At 51.8% G+C, this 15,879-nt stretch overlaps 5 protein-coding genes across 5 annotated transcripts; 3 read left to right on the top strand and 2 right to left on the bottom strand.

Annotated features, from left to right (window-relative positions):
* Positions 1-4,718: 4,718 nt before the first annotated feature.
* J4E93_010152 (uncharacterized protein) lies at positions 4,719-5,714 on the top strand (the record flags this gene model as incomplete). Its single annotated transcript, XM_049348037.1, has 1 exon — positions 4,719-5,714. One exon carries the CDS (start codon positions 4,719-4,721, stop codon positions 5,712-5,714), a length of 996 nt encoding a protein of 331 aa, XP_049194770.1.
* Positions 5,715-6,929: 1,215 nt separating this feature from the next.
* On the top strand, positions 6,930-7,913 carry J4E93_010153 (uncharacterized protein; the record flags this gene model as incomplete). Its single annotated transcript, XM_049348038.1, has 1 exon — positions 6,930-7,913. One exon carries the CDS (start codon positions 6,930-6,932, stop codon positions 7,911-7,913), a length of 984 nt encoding a protein of 327 aa, XP_049194771.1.
* Positions 7,914-9,223: 1,310 nt separating this feature from the next.
* Positions 9,224-9,640, bottom strand: J4E93_010154 (uncharacterized protein; the record flags this gene model as incomplete). The annotated part of the gene is made up of 2 exons (XM_049348039.1): positions 9,224-9,339; positions 9,403-9,640. 2 exons carry the CDS (start codon positions 9,638-9,640, stop codon positions 9,224-9,226), a joined length of 354 nt encoding a protein of 117 aa, XP_049194772.1.
* A 2,270-nt stretch (positions 9,641-11,910) lies between these two features.
* Positions 11,911-13,470, bottom strand: J4E93_010155 (uncharacterized protein; the record flags this gene model as incomplete). Its single annotated transcript, XM_049348040.1, has 1 exon — positions 11,911-13,470. One exon carries the CDS (start codon positions 13,468-13,470, stop codon positions 11,911-11,913), a length of 1,560 nt encoding a protein of 519 aa, XP_049194773.1.
* A 968-nt stretch (positions 13,471-14,438) lies between these two features.
* Positions 14,439-15,665, top strand: J4E93_010156 (uncharacterized protein; the record flags this gene model as incomplete). Its single annotated transcript, XM_049348041.1, has 1 exon — positions 14,439-15,665. One exon carries the CDS (start codon positions 14,439-14,441, stop codon positions 15,663-15,665), a length of 1,227 nt encoding a protein of 408 aa, XP_049194774.1.
* Between the last annotated feature and the right edge of the window lie 214 nt (positions 15,666-15,879).

Genomic DNA, 15,879 nt, shown 5'->3' on the forward strand with positions numbered 1-15,879 from the left:
ATGGCTTTCTAAGGTATCGGACTTCTAGTGGGTCTGATCTCGGTGGCGCGTGGAGAAGGGGTGACTTGCGTATCCATCAATTCAACGTCGTGGAAAGACTCATGGCTGATGTTGATGGCTTGGATCGCGAGCTCGTGGCGTATGGAGGTGCGAGGCGGATCGAATTTGACTTCTTGACACGCGTGTGCGGCTCATGCTGTGCGTGAAAAGAGAAGACTCAGTATCGTCGATGAGTGTGTTCTGAATCACCTTGACAGATGTATCATCGACGCGGTGAAGCGCTTGGACAGAACATATCCACCAGCATCGTGACTGCCCAGGTGGGTTCGACGACACGGCGTCAATAGCTGCTAATCCTTCTTACTGCGAACGCGTCGTCCATGCGCGTCGATCTGGAGCCGCACTTACTGTCTTCAGACCCATTCTCATCCTTCAGAACTCCTCTTAATCATCTTGACCGCATTGTTTTTCCCAGAACACTCTCCACACGTACCTACCTAGGCAGATGGGACGGCGGTAACATCCGGGTATCTCGATCCCCATTGGCGCGGCAAGCGGCGTAGTCCTGCCAGCACGATTGTGAGAATCGAAAAATCCGAGTCGCCGTTTCGAACATTCGATCTTGCAGTGTGGTAACCATTGGTGTTGGGGCGCGAACTCAGCCTTGCGTGCCTGGGTAGGCTACCCAATCATGATCCATACCTAGGTAGATGTCAGCTTACATGCATTAGCGTCACGGAAGCCTCGAGGAACATCTCGCGTGGGGCCAATGCCAACTTCCCCCTCCGTTCCACTCTACTTTCATCGTAGTGCAATATATATCCAACGATAACGGACAAGCAAGACGCTGGAGAACTGCTATGGTATTGGGTACCTGCCCCGCGGATTAATGCAGTCAGCAAATCCTCAGCAAATCCTCAATACCATTGCAATGTCTAAGCCACGATTTTGCTTCCGTTGGGCAGGCCCATAACCATGTCGAGGAGAGCCCTTCCTTCTCTGTGCTCTACCTTTCCTTCGCTCTCCATGGATGCCAGCCAGATGCCATGGAAAATATTATCGCCGCAAGAATAGCAGTGGATGACAATCCCGGTTCACAGCATAGCGACGTCGACGACGCAGCAAGTCTTGCCGACAGGTCACCCTCAGTCCAGAATCTGCATATGTTCACCAAATACGATGGGAGCTCTTCAGGTCGCGCAAGCGCGTCGGGAAACCAATCAGATCATCAAAATGGAGCCTCAGGTCCTAACAGGCCCTTCAACTCACCAGGCATCTGCGACAAACCGAACGATGCACAGCCTTCTTCACGAAACAGCAAACATCGACAGAGGGCATGCTGGAAGACTGTGGGCACATTTATCGGGTTCTTTCTTATTGGTCAGTCTCGTCTGTCGCATACACATGGCCCCACTGACGTTCTTCGAGCTCTCTTCGCAGCGCTAGGACACTTCATGCTCGTCAAGCACCTGAATGGGAGGGCGGTCGACACAAGCTTTCTCACACAGACACAGGTTTCGGCAGTCTCTATCTTGCTGAGCACAATATTCAAAGCTGCATTGACTGCTAGTATGGGTATGTGTTTCGCACAACATCTTTGGTACCTCTTACGCGGCACGGCGATGTCTCTTTCGACAGTTGAGATGCTCTTCATCATCCGCACAAACATTTTCGCGCTACTCAACCCACACGGGATCTGGAGAGCGCCTTTACTTTTCTTCATGGCACTTTTGATCTGGTGTGTTGGGCTCGCAACGATTTACCCGCCAGGAGCACTTATTGTGGTATTCCAAGCTCAAGAGTTCACTGAATCCCGCAATTTGTCGGTCATGAACCCACCTCTTCCGCTGCATTTGGATCTGGCTGGGAACGACAACTTTCCTACTTTGAGCGGCGTTGCACTGGAGACAGGGGCAGCGGGAGCATTCGTGGGGGAGCCCGAGAATCCTCCATCTCGATATTTCTCCTACGGGTAAGTCCAACATTACGACTAGTCAGTCGAAGCTGACTTCCTAGTCAACCTTTACCCGCACTGATGTCTATTGCGCAGGCAATGATTTCCAATAATCAGGTTTTCACTCTCCCGAGTCATCCAGGAGAGAACTCCACTTATCGATTACAGTTCAGAGGACCGCACTTTAGATGTACCACTACACAGTATGATAGCACCGTCACACTCAACTACACTCCGCCAGCTTCTCTTCTGGCACCGATTTTTACAACGGCATGGGATCAAGAACGAATGATGTACATGTCCAAGCAATACGACATTGCCAACTACAGTGTACAACGCGATCTTGACAGCGAGGCACTCGTGTGGGACGCGAATTGCGTAGTCGATGAACAGATCTGCATATCTGAGTCAGTGCTCTACAATCTTAGTGTCACGTTTCCGCGAGGCCTTCAGACAGTCGATTATTCCTTCAGCGATTCAAAAGCACTGTCAAGAAAGGTCAACCCTTTCGGGGCAGAATCATATCTAAAGATTGATCTTCCACCGAAAACGCAAGCATTTCAAGACTGGTACCAGAAACTATTAACGATTATACCTGTCTCCAATGAGTGGGCCATCCTAGATGCGATGGGGGCACTCATCGAGGGCACATCATGGAGACGGGAGTCAGTACCATCGCGTTTGTCATCGTTACCCGGTTATCCACCTCTGGAGTCCGTTTTGGGGCAGCAGTGGAAGGGAGGTACAGAATGCCAGCAGAAAGAGAACTCGTCAAGTCGTACACTAGTATATGATTGCGGACCCTGGACCGATGGTATGGATTATGACACACCAAACTGTAAGTCTTCTCCACTTACTGTACAGCAATGTGAAGACTAATCAGTTTGGAGCTTTACTTAAGGGTACCATCTTCCATACCACTCGATTCGACCGCTATGAGACTGTTGCCGACTTCGACCCCAGAGAATTGCTCAACATCACCGAAGCCATGCTCAATGAGGTATTGACGAACATCACTATTTCAGCTATCTCACTCGGCACCTGGTGGGACATGGTGCCAGTGACGAGTACCAAATACCGCAGTACATACTTGCTCAGTAATCCACTTAATCTTATCCTTCCATACAGTATATGTCTAGCAGCAGCGACTGTCTTCATGGCTATTGGGATGTGGTCGCTGTGGCGCAATCGTGCGCCCGCGGTCGATGGAGGCTTCCTCCAAATCATGGTGGCGACCGTAGGCGATACGGAAATGAGCCGAGTTGTACTGAAAGAAAGCGTAGCTGCGATAGATGACATGACCGATGAGTTGAAGAGCTTGGAGATTCGCTACGGTGAATTGGTAAATGCAGACATGCTAGGGGCAGGAGGCAAACGGTTGGGATTTGGAACAGTAGATGAGACTAAACCGCTAAGTAAGACGGTGTGACAGTTTCTGGATCTCGAAGCCTCCTATCCACGCAACAAGATACCAACTATGTGTCTCATATTCTTGCTACTGTACAATGATGATTCCTACTTCATAGTCAGCCCATCAATCTCCCCCATCCGGGTCCCTCACCCACTCACCTAACTCGCCATCCACCGGCTCACAAACGGGATAATCGCCGCCGCACCAAAATGCGGTGCCGCAAACCCCAGCCCAGCATACTTCATCGTTACCAGCCCGTCGACAAATCCATCCACCGCCAACATCGTCGCCATCAACGCGACGGCCTTTACATCCCCTCGTTGCAGAAATATGCCCGCGATGATACCAAACGTTAAGTTGCGACCGCCCATACATTGGACGAAACCAGATGCGAAAGTGTCGGGCTCAACGGGCATGCCAAAGCCAGCTGCGAATGTGGTGGGTGCGAGGAGGGCGAAGAGGCCGGTGCTTAGGAGGAAGCCGGTTACGCCATAGTTGGCGAGGAGTTTGAGTTGGGTCGACATTTCGGGAGGGTTATGAGATTGGTAGAGTGTTTCTGGCATGGAAGGAACGATGTTGTGCTGAGGCAGGTACCTACGTAGGGAGGCTGGACGTGACGTCATGATGTCATTTCCTTCGCCGCAAACACCATCAATGCCTTTACATCTTGCTTCCATCGCTTCCAACGACCGCCCATTCGAATCCAACCATCAGCGTCCATGGCATTTGAGACTGTTAGGAAGTTGATGTCAGTGGTCGACAAGCATGAGATTGCGGCCCAATGTTCACACCAATAAACCTCCTAAGGCAAGGTGCGCTACACCATTATCCATACCACACCGACGGAACTACACGACGAGCAGTCGATATGGGAAGTTGGATAGATGAGTAATCCGACATGGGGTGTTGTTTCGCCAAGCTTTTAAGATGTGTCGCCGACGAGAAGTAGGGCCGACGTTTGCTTCCCACTCCGCACGTCTACATGCTACAGCTGGCGTTATGCGGTATGTCCGGTGTATCTTGGTAAATCCAACTTCCCTAGTAAGACTAGTTTGAAGGCAGAGTGTCAATGCAGGCGGAAAGAGTGGTGATATTAGCAAGGCACCCTTCCTTCGAGCTGTGTTCGAAAGGCGTCCGTAGACACCGTCTCCGACCTGCTTACGGATGGCGGAGTTTAGGTAGTTGAACAACGGCGTTTCAATCAAGGACTTACAAGGTGAGGACAAGGAGCGCATTAATTGACAACGGCAAGAGTGTATAAAAGAACAGTACTTCTCATCTGTTGTATCCTTCATCAAACACTACAGCTTTTACACTCGATTACCAACTATCTTCCCAAGTGCAACCGCCAACATGACTACTCGTTATGTCTCCGCCCATCAATCGCCAAACGGCCCCGGTGACCAACGCCCTACGGCCTCTCAGATCATCGCAGATGAAAACCTCCAAGGGAAATTGTCGGACAAGACAGTCCTCATCACCGGCTGCTCTTCTGGTCTTGGTGTTGAGACCGCGAAATCGTTGTTCGAAACCGGTGCGACGCTCTTCCTTACGGCTCGAGATCTCAACAAAGCCAAGTCCGCACTCGGAAATCTGGTAGAGAGCGAGCGCGTTCACCTCTTGGAGCTCGACCTCAACTCTTTGGCCAGCGTGCGCAAATGCGCCGACTCGTTCCTGGCCCAGCACGATCGTCTCAATGTCTTCATTGGAAACGCAGGCATCATGGCATGCCCAGAAGGGCGCACCGCAGATGGCTTTGAAACGCAGTTCGGCACGAACCACCTGGCTCACTTCCTGTTGGTCCAACTTCTTCTCCCCACGTTGGTCAAATCCAGCACTCCAGAGTTTAAGTCGCGAGTTGTCATGCTTGCGTCGACCGGTCATCGCATGGGCGGTATCCATTTGGACAATCTCAACCTCGAGGGCGAATACCATCCCTGGATAGCTTACGGTCAGAGCAAAACAGCCAACATCTACACAGCGACCGAGCTGAACCGTCGATACGGATCCCAAGGTGTACAAGCGTTCTCTGTCCATCCCGGTTTGATCTTCACCGGCCTCATGACGCATATCGACAAGGAGACGATGGAGTCATGGGACAAGAACCCTAACATCGGCAAGGCGCTCAAGAGCCCGCAGCAAGGTGCCGCGACTACGGTCTGGGCAGCTACCGCGAAGGCTTTGGAAGACCAGGGTGGCAAGTACCTTGAAGAGTGCCAGATCTCCAGCGTAGTAAATCCTGACGTTGCATCCAACGAGCCCGGTTATGCGCCTCATGCGTACGATGAGGAGAAGGAGAGATTGTTGTGGGAGAAGTCTTTGGAGTTGGTGAAGCCTTTCATGGAATAGAGTGCGCGTCGTCTATCGTGCCTGTATTCGAAGCGCTCCTTTTGCTAGATTCTACATACTGTACTTCCTTAGCAATATACAAACGCGACAAGAACTTGTTTTGGCCCATGTTTGTGCGAAGATCTCGCGAATTTTGTGCACAGTCCGTACTACAATCACACGCGAATTGATGATACATGAACAAGCCACTGTTTCGAAGTGTTCAAGAACGCGGTTGCGCATTAGCGCGAAGATTTCGTGAAGTACGGTTCTGAAGGTACGAGACTGCGTTGCGCGTACAGGCTTCGTCACGTGCGTAGAGCCTTCTCCATAGAGTGATGTAGAGTTTTTCGATGTCTCCAGTGCGAAACCCTTCGACGCCGATATTGCAGCTGTGTTAGAGCGTTCGGGACTCTCTGGGGAGGACTATGTGCCGCTGCCTGCAGCATTGGAGCTGCGTCGGGTCCACGGGTCCCGCGGACTGCAGAGACGGGACAAGGTGGTGGGGACGCTAGCTACGGATGGCGGATGAGTGGGGCACGCGAACCCAACGCGTGGCTGCCAGCTCGTCCGCCTTCTGCTCCCTCTCGCACGCCATAACATCAATACACGACTACCTTCATCATGTGTCTGAGGCTTCTTGTTGTCGACTCACTTTAGAAGGTGCGGTTCTCTCTGCACTAGCTCCAGATCTGGGATAACGCTGCAAAATCTCCTCAGACGTGGCGCGTCAGGAAACCAGCGGACGGCGCTCACTCCCTAACTCCGCAATGCTCTTCAACCGCCAACCCGAGTACTGCATCTTTCAATAAAAGATGACAAACGGTTCCATCCGAGTTCAGCAGCGCTGAGGCTTCGGACGAATGTATAAGGTTACCTAGGTAGGCGTACATAGGCTCCTTTTCATCGCGTAACTGTGGATTACTCAGCGGATAGTGTTCGCTATGATGGCGAGTATCGACGTAATTAGGCCTGGGTGCTTACCGACTTGGGTGGCCTGAGTGCTTACTGAAGAGTGAGAGACGACGACAGAAGCAACAAGAATTGCTCGGGCGTAGCCAAGGCCCAACAGATAATGCACGATCAACCCGTACAAAAAGGAAAGCAAGCTTCTTTTTCGCTTCAAGGGTTGTACACAGATAAGGGGTTCTTCGATCACCGACACAGTACTCGGAGACAGCGTGCCTTTCAATCTCAACCCAGCTCTCCTGAAAAGCCCTCAATCAACCACCGGCTATGCAACACTTTCGCGCCAGAATGAAGCTCGTGTCCATCTTCTCAGCCCTCATGGCCTCGACATTTGCCACGAATGTTTCGACGGTCTACCAATTTCCCAACGGCACATGGGCCGAAAACATTGCTGCGATGGGCAACGGCTCCCTTCTCGTGACAACTCTCGACACTGCTCAAGTGCTTATCGTCCACCCGCAAGGCTCACCTGCAAGCTCTTCCGTCATCGCCACCTTCCCGAATGCAACTGGCGCCCTAGGGATTACCGAGTTTCAGGCGGATGTCTTCGCTGTGATCGTTGCGAAGCTAGTTCCTGGAAACGCGACGAATCCACAGAGCTTTTCCTTGTGGGAACTTGATGTGACTGCCAAGGATGAGGGAGTCAAAGTCAGCAAGATGTCCGAACTGCCTGACATGGCTATGCCTAATGGCATGGCGGCATTGAATCACGAAATGTTGCTGTTGGCAGATTCGACATATGGAAACATTGCTGCATACAACGTCAGCACTGGAAAAACGGAAGTCGTTCTCGAGGATCCTAGCTTAGCAGCCAACCTCTCTGCGCCTGGCCTACAGCTTGGTGCCAACGGGATCAAATTCCACAATGAATACGTATACTACACAAACACCGCCCAGGCTCTGGCTGGCCGCGTTCGTGTCCACCCATCTACTGGCAGACCCAACGGCTTTTTCGAAACCGCGCGCGACTCAACCTTCAGCGCTCCGGACGATTTTGCAGTTGCAAAGGATGGCAGCATGTACGTCTGTGCGCCATTGGCAGCACCCTTAGGCGACAAAATTCATCACATCGAACTAAATGGCAAAGTTACGACTATTGCTGAAGGGGGATTGGTGGCAGGCTCTACGTCGTCGACATTTGGAAGAACGGAGAAAGACAACAGTACCCTTTATGTGTCTACCATGGGTGGCTTTGGACCGGATGGAACAGCGAAGGCTGGTGGGAGGGTTATTGCGGTAAAGCTGCATTAGCAGTACCTGAAATGAGTGAAGCCCTCGGACTCGAGATGGTGCTTCGGGGGTCGGGGTTTACGACAGTTGGTAGGCCTTCACAGTATGTGTACTTTGAAAACATTTGAATACCAGTGTATAGCAGAGAGTTACATATCAAGGGATCATGACTCAGGAACTACTGACGTCTGTATATGGAAGGAGAAAGTCACAAGGCTTTAAGACATTTACGGGTAGAAAGCCAAGAGTCTGCAAGCACACCTCTTCACTTTGATCGACTTTCTCATATGACCCACTTTATAACGACAAACTAGGACATATGACAAGGCCGCAACGCTTTGTCAAAGCCACACTTCTGCTACTCAACGATCCCATTCAGTGTATTGCGTGCGCTTGAACAAGAGCTACACGTCCGGCCTCCAACACCTCTCTTTCCGTACATCACCCAAAGTGCGACTCGAGGGCGCTACCTCGATCTTGCAGCCGATGCATCTCCTCACTATCTGCGCTATTGCAGTTTTCGTTATCGCGATAGCTTGTATCATGTACAGCTTCATTATTCCCGTCATCGACAAAGCCACGAACCCCCCGACACCAGATCGCCGTTACAGGCGACGTAAGTGCTTTGGATATAGGCGTAGGTGTCATGAGCCAAGTAGAATCTTGTTTTATCTGCTGACAGAGAGCTATATCATAGACGGAGACCTCAAGTATGCATTCGCCGACCGACGAGAGAGACACGACCTAGGAGATTTTTCGGATCACGAACTACTCTTGCTTGGTATAACCACGAAAAACAAAAAGAGAAGAGGGGAGTACTATGTCAAGGAATTTTGATGCACGGAGCTGTAATACACAACATACAAGGACACATCCGACTGGAATGGCGCCCAAGTGGTGATATGCAAGCTGCATAGACATCTGGAATACTGGTAGGTTATACCAATACACACGATCATTATAGCTCGCATTATACTATTGGTCTAATACTTACCTTGTTCTTCGCTGGATAACTCATCATATCATTTCCTTGCAGCTTGTTGTCTCAAGGCGGAGATATCGAAGCGCTTTATCCTGCACGTTCACATGGCAAAAAGAGCAAAGCTAAGCCAGTCGCACGAGATGGGCAATAAGACAGAATTGGAGGTGATGTCGTGAATTGCTACAAACCGCTGCGTCGGGCCGTAATGTTGGATAGCAGTCGCGCAGCCTCTCCGTGCCTTGCGGCAAAATCTACTCTAGCTCCAAGTACAAAGCTCTCAGCCGTTCTTTCTTCGAGACCTACAAATAAGGCTTGATATCGCACAGCGTTGCCTCTTAGTTGAAGTACTCTAGCAAGTGACGGAAATACCCTTGATAGCCGGGCCGAGGGCGTAGCAGTCTCCAGGCCTGGTGACATTGGCGAACTGATTCACGCTGGTGCATGTAGCATCTGTCCAGATAGCCACTAATTTTTCTTAGCTCCATTCATATCATAGTCCGATGCATGGGCTCGAAAGATAATACTCACCCTTGCAACCAACGTTGGCGTAGTTGAGCCTCAAGCTAGCTTGGCAAGCGTCGGTGATGGCATTGCATCCGGCGTGAAGATCGCCTGAGCCAGCCTTGTTGCAGATGGTTCCAGTGCAGCCACCACCAGCGTAGCGGTCGACGGAGGCAACAGTGGCGACCTGGCGAGGCGAGAAGTCGGAGGCGGGGGAGGCGGTGGCCAGACCGAGAGCGGCGACAATGATAGTGAGAGCGTACATCTTGAGAGTTTGCAGAGTGTGAGAGTTGAAGAGAGGACTTTGTGACTGTTGGCTTGAGATTGTTGTAGCAAAGAGCGGAAGGAAAGGGCATTCTTATACTTTTGATCACGTACAACTCAGAAGGATGACCATCAAGCGAGGCTGCAGTCTTGAGGCATCAGCAACTCTTCGGATCATCGGGAGGCATAGCCTCATCCTTCGGTGTGTTGTCGTTGTTGGTGACGAGAGCTCGGATGTACAGCGGTTTACGGTCTACCCCACGCATGGCCAAGAGCATCAGCGTAGTGTCAATACGATTATCAAACGCCAATAGAGATGGGAATAGCTGACTGAGTTACATGTGGCTTGTACTAGCAGATGTGGCTCTTGCGTAGCGTGGGTTGTGACGGACCAACGAGCGGTAAGATAGTGCAGCAGGCAACGTTATGTGATATCCGCGGAAGGAGCTCCGGCATCATGGATCATCGCTAGAGGTAGTTGGTATTGCTCCTTGGTAACGTGGTAGCGATTTTCGCGGTAGTCTGCAAGAGAGAAGACCGTTACCGGTATGGAGCTACTTCTGGAGGTGCAGAAGAGTGGTAAGTGTTTCTCTGCTTTCTCATAACCAAACAAGCCGGGATTCTGAACAGCCTGTGCAGGACAGCCAAGGCCATGGTAGTACAGCGTTAAGACCAGTTTGGCGCGACATAACAAAGTCCTATGCTCTTCTCAGCGGTGGCGTGTTTGCTCTGCGATGATAGGACCATTGTGCGCATTTCTCACACATCTTACTGGTAGGTCTTCCACTCAACGAAATCTCTAACACTTACGTACGCTACTGACTACCCAATGAAGGGCTACGCAAAGACGCGGGTGTCGAACAAACTGAACGTGTTGGCTGACGAGTCGGCAATCCTGGACTGTGCTCATCTTGCAGTCTACAACGTATACGAAGAGGCTCGGTCATCGAGCTGACCATAGGGGGTCGAGCATCATCGAGATACCATCGAATCCTGCAGCTATAACAGGTGGTTTCCATGCCTGCAAGTTAGGCATCATAGTATGCAAGCTCTCTGTTGGTACGATCGCGTGCGGGCTGACACATGAATTTGGTTGGCTATCACGAAGAACACTGCCGAGTATGTGCTAGTCATACCCCTAGTGTTCGTCTTCAATAGTCTGGACCTCATCCTGACTCTGCAAGGCGGGTTCGTTTGGTAAGAAATACTGTAGAGGCTGAGAGTTCTGCAGGCCTTACTGGCAAGTTCGCATGCCAGATGTCTCAACAAGCCTTCCGAAGACTAGCCTTCGGGCCACAAGCAACTGGCGGGCCGAGCCTGTTGTGTGCTTCGGCTGCCGCGTACTGCATCGCGTCTGCAGTATGTAAAGCTAAAATTCCAATTCCAATCCTGGAACTTTTGACTCCACGTGGGGCGTGCTGTCTTCACGCTGCGTAGATAGTAGACCCCTGAGGTGATCGGTAGCTATGACATGAAGACCTAGTCGTATACCTCATTCCTCTGCTCGTCCATCCGACAGATACTGGACTGTGTAAGATTATAGGTGTCCGGCCTAGAAGCGATGGTAGAATGACCGGGTAAAGTCGGTCTCGCATAATGGGCGTGCATGCAGACATCGTATTCGACCTGATAACCTGGTCTGTGGGTGCATAGGCGGTCGACGCCGGATCCCCGTCCACCAACAATGGAGCTATGTGTTTAAGCCGGTGGATTACGAGCTCGGATCGAGAAAGATGAACAGTAGGTTCCGCACAAGACGCGAGAAAGACTTGGCATCTGATGTAGATGGTTGGCGGTCCGTGTGCGGGCGCCTGACTGCTGATGCGGTGTCGAGCAGTGATAAGCGTTCGCCATGAGTTACAAAGCATCATTCACCTTGATCTGACCACCAAACGCGTCTGTCGGAACTTTCCTGACCGGATAACGTTGAAAGACGAGATGGGGCATTGTAGAGCGCGTGCTGGAAGCGTGGAAGGATGGAAGCCACGGAGCCGCTGTCCGCAAGGGCCATCTCGCTTGCGGCTTAGTAAGCCGATTCACGTGATGATGTCATCTCGACGCGTCCACCCGTGGACGGGTGAATTTCAACTTTCATCGCTATCACGTCTCGAGACATTTCCTTATCATCTGGCAGATAGTGCATCCTTGAAATAATTATGAAGTCAACCTCAGACATGCATATTTGCGATTGTATAGAACAAGGCGCTGGGGTCCACAAGCAGGTGATGGTGTAGCACAAGTGCAACGATTGCTCATATCCTCCACTTCAAATTAGACTTGACGCCTGAACCTCCTCAAGGGTCTCTGTTGATCGGCGGGTTGATCAGGATCCCAGCCAACCAAGCAATTCACAGTCTCCGCTCCAAGCCCAGGGTCGTTGATGCGGTCACCAGTCGGCATGCGGAACTGTCCCATAAGCTTGACATACGAGTCGAGCGCATCGACCATAGTCTTTCCAAGAGCCAGAGCTTTCTCAGCCCTAGTATGCGAATAGAAAGTCAGCAGTTCAAGCGCATCCTCTCGCATTCCGTTCTCCACCAAAGTCTTAGCGCTGCGCTCAACCCACTCCATATCTGCGAATGAGGCGTTTTCAAATCCGTGGAGCATGTTTTGGACGATGGGTAGGTATGACTCCGGATCTGAGCAAGTATAGTAGAGCACCTGCTTGAAGATGCGTCCGGCGAAGTGCGTGGCTTCTTGATATTGGTAGTCGGTATCCAAGAAGGTGGATGCGGCATCTTTGTAGAGATAGCGATGGAGGCCGTACTCAGGTGGTACGCTCTTCACACCTAGCCACCACGGGTTGAAGGGTGCGGTCACAGATCCGGTCGGAGCGACCCAGATGCGAATCAGATTCGGGTCCATGTCTGCGCGAAGAGACACGACCTGGCCATATCCGGCTTCATCATCTGAAATCCGGTAGTCACGAACGCGCTCGATGAGGTCTTTCTCGGTCACCGGAGCCATCGCGCGAGTCGCATTTTCGAGGGCAGCTTGAGACATGTACTTCGCACCTCCGTCTCGCGCGGTGTACCCCTCCGCTTGGTAGGCATACGCATTAAAGATGTTGAACGGCTCGGTGCCATTCGGGTTCCACCAGCCTTGTTCGACGGCAAAGCTCACGATGTTCGGGCTACCCATGTAGTCTGTACTGTTTTCGAAATCGACCGGGAAGTCCTCAATGTAACCTGGGTAAAGCACACGTACGTCGTTCTCGCCGAGACGTTCTGCAGCCCAAAGCTTCTTGCCTCCTGACATCTGCCATACGACCCATCCTTCGTTCGCGTCTGCGATGAGATGCGAGTTACCGCCGTAATCAGCATATCCGTATTCTGCAATCATCTGGCCAATGAGCTCAACACCTTCGCGTGCGGTGCTCGCGCGTTCCATAACGATACGAGCTAGGTCGGAGTATTGTAAACCTGTCTGGGGGTTCGGCGTCATGGCAATGAGGTCATCTCGGTTTTGTGCCCAGATGTCCCTGACAGCAACGCCCTTCTCATTAACACCGCCGTTCGTCAGAGGAGGTGGGAAGCCCTCGAAGTCAGAGTATTCCATGGAAAGATAGCGGAATGTATGCGGCACTTGGGATATGTTCATCAACTTGCCAGGCATCGATGCGTCTTCGGTAACGCCAACTGTGATTGTCGCATTCGGGGCGTGATCCTTTGCTGGGAAGATTTGAAGCCAGTGTGAGGACACTTCTTCTCCGGTGCCACCCAGCATAACGCTGCCATCCTGTGTTAGATTCTTTCCGACGTAAAATCCATAGCTTGCTCGGGCGGGCTTCGCGAGGCTCAGAAGCCCTACTGCAAGAAGCTGTGTAAGCATGCTGCCGTCCGGTGGTAAAGATGAAGATGCAAGAACATCGAGCAAGTATCTCGGAGTTTTTCTTGCGGATTCTTTCTCACAGCAAGGGTGGGGGTGCTTAAAAGCGGTCCGACTACGTCAGATAACTCCGACACGGCACATTGCGGAGATCACATCGACTGGAGAAGGTCAAGCTTGTGGTGTTGGAGATGCGCTATGCAGGAACCGGTTCGGTGGGCCTTGGCACCTGAGTCGTGAACTACTGTTCGGAAATATTGTCGGGCGCGGCGGCCGCTTATCGTACACGTGAGTCCAATGACCGCTGTGGCTTCACAGCTGCACTCATCCTTGACTGCTGAACGTTGCAGCGTCGTGATCTAGCAGTGTTGAGGAGCGCGTCTCGCAAATTGAGGAGGCGGGGTTAATTCGCAAGCCACTACGCTAATCATGCGCGAAGGAGCGGGTCGTCGGGTCTGACTCTTTCGTTTCGTTGTCTGAACTCCGTCGCCAGCATGCATCCAGAACTTCTCCGGTGCCTATGAGTTCATTATGCGGTGGCTTCAAACGCTATCGCTCAGAGTGACTCATAAAGGCTCATGTCTTCCGCATGTAGCAATCTCCATCAACACAACGGCCATCGTGAAGTTTTGCAGGGCTTGCGATCTCGAAAGGAGCGTTATGTTGGTGCCTGGAGGGACCGCGAGAGCGATGAGGTAAGTCTATGAGCAGACTAGGAAGGTCGACAACGCCCTCGCCGTGTTTTGCGCAGGTCGCGCCCTTGAGAAAGGCGCTGTGTTGGTATCTGGGAGGATCGCGAGGATGGTAAGCTACCTACTCTTGAGTGCATACGCTAGGCAGACAAATCGACCTGTAGGAAGGAGTATAAGTATCTGAGGCATCCAGGCTGCAATGTAGCAACCCTACACTTCCCTTCCCCAGAGTACCGGGGCCCTACAACTATCATCACATCTTTGTCATAATTGCCTACGATGTCTTCGCAGTCGGCACCCTCTACTATTCCGCGTCAGCGCATCCGCGATCTGTTACCAACTCTGCATCTTGGTCGCTACCAGCCCGGTCCAAAGAACAGTCTAACAGACATCCCCGGTGTGCTCGTACACACCGAGTCCATCCATTCATCCCCTGCCTATCCCGATGCCCCACCGAACGACATCAACACTGGGGTGACGACCATCATTCCGCGTAAGGACTGGTTTCACAAAGCTTGTTTCGCGGGCATGTTCCGGTTCAACGGCTCTGGGGAAATGACTGGAGCGCATCTGATCGAAGAGATGGGCCTTCTTTTCTCCCCAATCATCATTACGGGGAGCTTTGGCGTTGGCTCAGCGTACAACGGCATCTACGAATATGCGATCCGCGAGAACTGCGACAAGAATGGAAAGGTCGATTGGTTCCTATTGCCTGTCGTAGCGGAGACCTTTGATGGTTTCCTACACGATGTGTCCAAATTTGCTGTAACACCGAAGCATGTCGTGGATGGCATCGACAAAGCAAGTAGCGACCCTGTAAAAGAGGGAAACACGGGCGGTGGGACCGGTATGGTTTGCCATTACTTCAAGGGAGGTACTGGATCTAGCTCTCGTGTAGTGCCTGGTGAAGATGGCAAGAGTTACACAGTCGCGGCGCTAGTCCAAGCGAATTACGGCAAGATGTGGGATCTCAAAATCGGAGGCGCGCCCATCGGGAGACTTATCTATGAAGAGCAGAAGCGAAAGATTGAAGAGAACCCTGATGATCCAGAACTACTAGCACAGGCAAACCTACTGTTCAAGGTGAAGAAGGAGAAAGACAAGAAAGATGGATCCATCATAATCATCCTGGCCACGGACGCGCCGCTTCACCCGCAGCAACTGCAGAGACTCGCCAAACGTGCGACTGTCGGATTGTCTCGCGTGGGTGGGTACGGCACGAACTCTTCCGGAGATGTCTTCCTCGCGTTCTCTACCGCCAACGAGTTGAATGTGCAGACAGTCACAGCGGGGCAAGCATCTGTCGATCCGTACAAAGCGCGAGAGGTATCGGTAACCATGACCGACGATCAGACAATCAATGCCCTATTCGAGGCGAGCGCTGACGCAGTCGAAGAAGCAATATACAATGTGCTATGTATGGCGGAGACAATGGACGGCAATGGAAACAAGATTGAAGGGCTGGACCTGGGGCGCGTGAAAGAGCTGATGCAGAAGTACCTGTAGCGTAGTGCATAGTTCCGAAATACTGACCCCCGTGTGCTCGATATGATGCTTACAAAATGGTGTTATTTGGGCGCGTTACCAAGCCCACCGTCTGCGGTAGCTCGTGTAAGGATTGGGCAGTTGTACTAATTTTGATAGTTCAAGAGAGCCTGATACTTGGCCAAGGACGTGGTGCGTGTGTCGGTTGCTGTACCCTTTGATGCGATTTGACAGC

The sequence above is a fragment of the Alternaria ventricosa genome, assembly GCF_023758065.1.
Source record: "Alternaria ventricosa strain BMP 2768 chromosome Unknown scaffold_27, whole genome shotgun sequence".
Taxonomy (NCBI): domain Eukaryota; kingdom Fungi; phylum Ascomycota; class Dothideomycetes; order Pleosporales; family Pleosporaceae; genus Alternaria; species Alternaria ventricosa.